A 1616-nucleotide genomic window follows, 5' to 3' on the forward strand; every position below is an offset into this window, starting at 1 on the left:
ATACGGCACCTCCAAAAGCTACGGAGCGGGGCCGGCCGGGTCTGCTCCCTTCCCTCCGCAGCCTCCCGGCCGCTTCCAGACGCCTCCATCTTTGCCTCCCGTCCCGGACGCGGGGAGAAAGGAGGACGAGGAGCGCTCCCTCAGCCCCTTGGCGTGTGTCTCCCAGAGGGAGGACGAGACTCAGGCTTCATCTTCCACCGCAGAGGAGCTCTCTCCAGCTCCGTCAGAGAGCAGCAAAGCCTCTCCCGAGAAAGAGTCTGTAGGTAAGCGAATTATGATGGTGATGGTGGTGATAATGATTAAAAAAAAAAAAAAAGTTTGATTATCATAGTGGAATACGGAATGATCATCATAGTGGCATAGCGATGCGAAAGGCAGATCCCAGCTGCCCCGCGGGTCTGCCAAGAAGCGCTGCTCGGACTGACCTTCTGAACTTTGTAATATTCGGACATGGGGTTGCCGTAAAAATTAATGTCCATCCAATAGTTTAAAACCCTTAGAGCCTACTCTCTGGGCAACTTTAGCCTGCATGCTGCTTAAATTTGTAGAAAAACAAGATCAATCTTCCCCCTGTGATATGAAGGTGCCTACCAGATAACAGAGATGTTTGTAATGCATCCAAAATAAGCAATAGGCAGTGCCAATAAATAAACCTATTAACGCGGGAAGTTATATTTTACGATCCAGAATGCTTTTCGAAATAACAGGAGCGCTGAAATGTGCCATCTATGAACTGCTATCAAATTAGACTGATGAATGTAGCGCGAATATCCTTCAGCGTCTGCACTAGATAACACGATTGTTATTTATTCATTTGCTTATTTATTTCCCTTTCGTGTCCTTATGGCAAAAAGTAACTCCCTGGGCGGCAGACTGATCAGGCTCATCTCCTCTGCTGTATTTCAGATCTTCTGTTATTCCTTCAGGGGTCCCCTTGGAAAGTAGCACGATCAAAACAAAAAAGAAAGTGGAAAACTACTAGAGAGCCAACCCCAGATCGCGAGCCCCTCTGAGCCATCGAGAGATTGGTCTTACCTCTTTTCCAACCATTTTCACTGATAGGAATAAACACACCTCAACGGGGGATTTTTATTATTATTTTTCTCCCCCGAAATGGTTGGAAAAGAGAAGGCCACGACAAAGCTTCCCGGGAAGGCAGGAGCTGGAGGAGGGAAGCTCCGGCTCTCCATCTCACCTTGTTTTCCACCACCAGAGCACACTTACAAAGCTCAGAGGGTCAGGCTTTGTTTTTTTGGGAAGCAGGTGTTTAGGGGAGGGTGTTGGGGGTGGAGAATAAGACTCCAGGCCATTCATCAAGCAGCCCCCAGTAAGAGTGAGCCCGGAGCAGCCGAGGGGGAGCAGATAAAAACTATTTTGGGGAGTCGGAGATTAACTGCCCAGTGAGGCACATTGCCCCAGCGGAGGCTGCCGAAGATTTTTGAGCGGAGGCAGATTTTGCTAAGCAACCCAGGACCTTCGGGAAACCTCTTGGAAGCTCTCAGTTCCCACAAGTACACCCCACTTTACACCTCCCCGAAGCTGACGAAGCGAGCTCCCCGCACACACACAGACACACACACAGATGCTATTTCCATCCTCTCCTCCCTAGCTCTTTC

The 1616-nt window shown here is 49.4% G+C and overlaps 1 protein-coding gene across 1 annotated transcript in view; it reads left to right on the forward strand.

Annotated features, from left to right (window-relative positions):
• The window catches only part of HOXA10 (homeobox A10), a 3203-nt gene that overhangs the window by 913 nt on the left and 674 nt on the right, over positions 1-1616 (forward strand). Inside the window, exon 3 of the mRNA XM_010144755.1 lies at positions 1-263. This exon is cut by the window's left edge and continues 30 nt beyond it. Within this exon, the coding sequence (XP_010143057.1) occupies positions 1-263 (263 nt within the window). The remainder of the gene's footprint in view (positions 264-1616) is intronic.

Source organism: Buceros rhinoceros, unplaced genomic scaffold, assembly GCF_000710305.1.
Source record: "Buceros rhinoceros silvestris isolate BGI_N320 unplaced genomic scaffold, ASM71030v1 scaffold37381, whole genome shotgun sequence".
NCBI lineage: Eukaryota > Metazoa > Chordata > Aves > Bucerotiformes > Bucerotidae > Buceros > Buceros rhinoceros.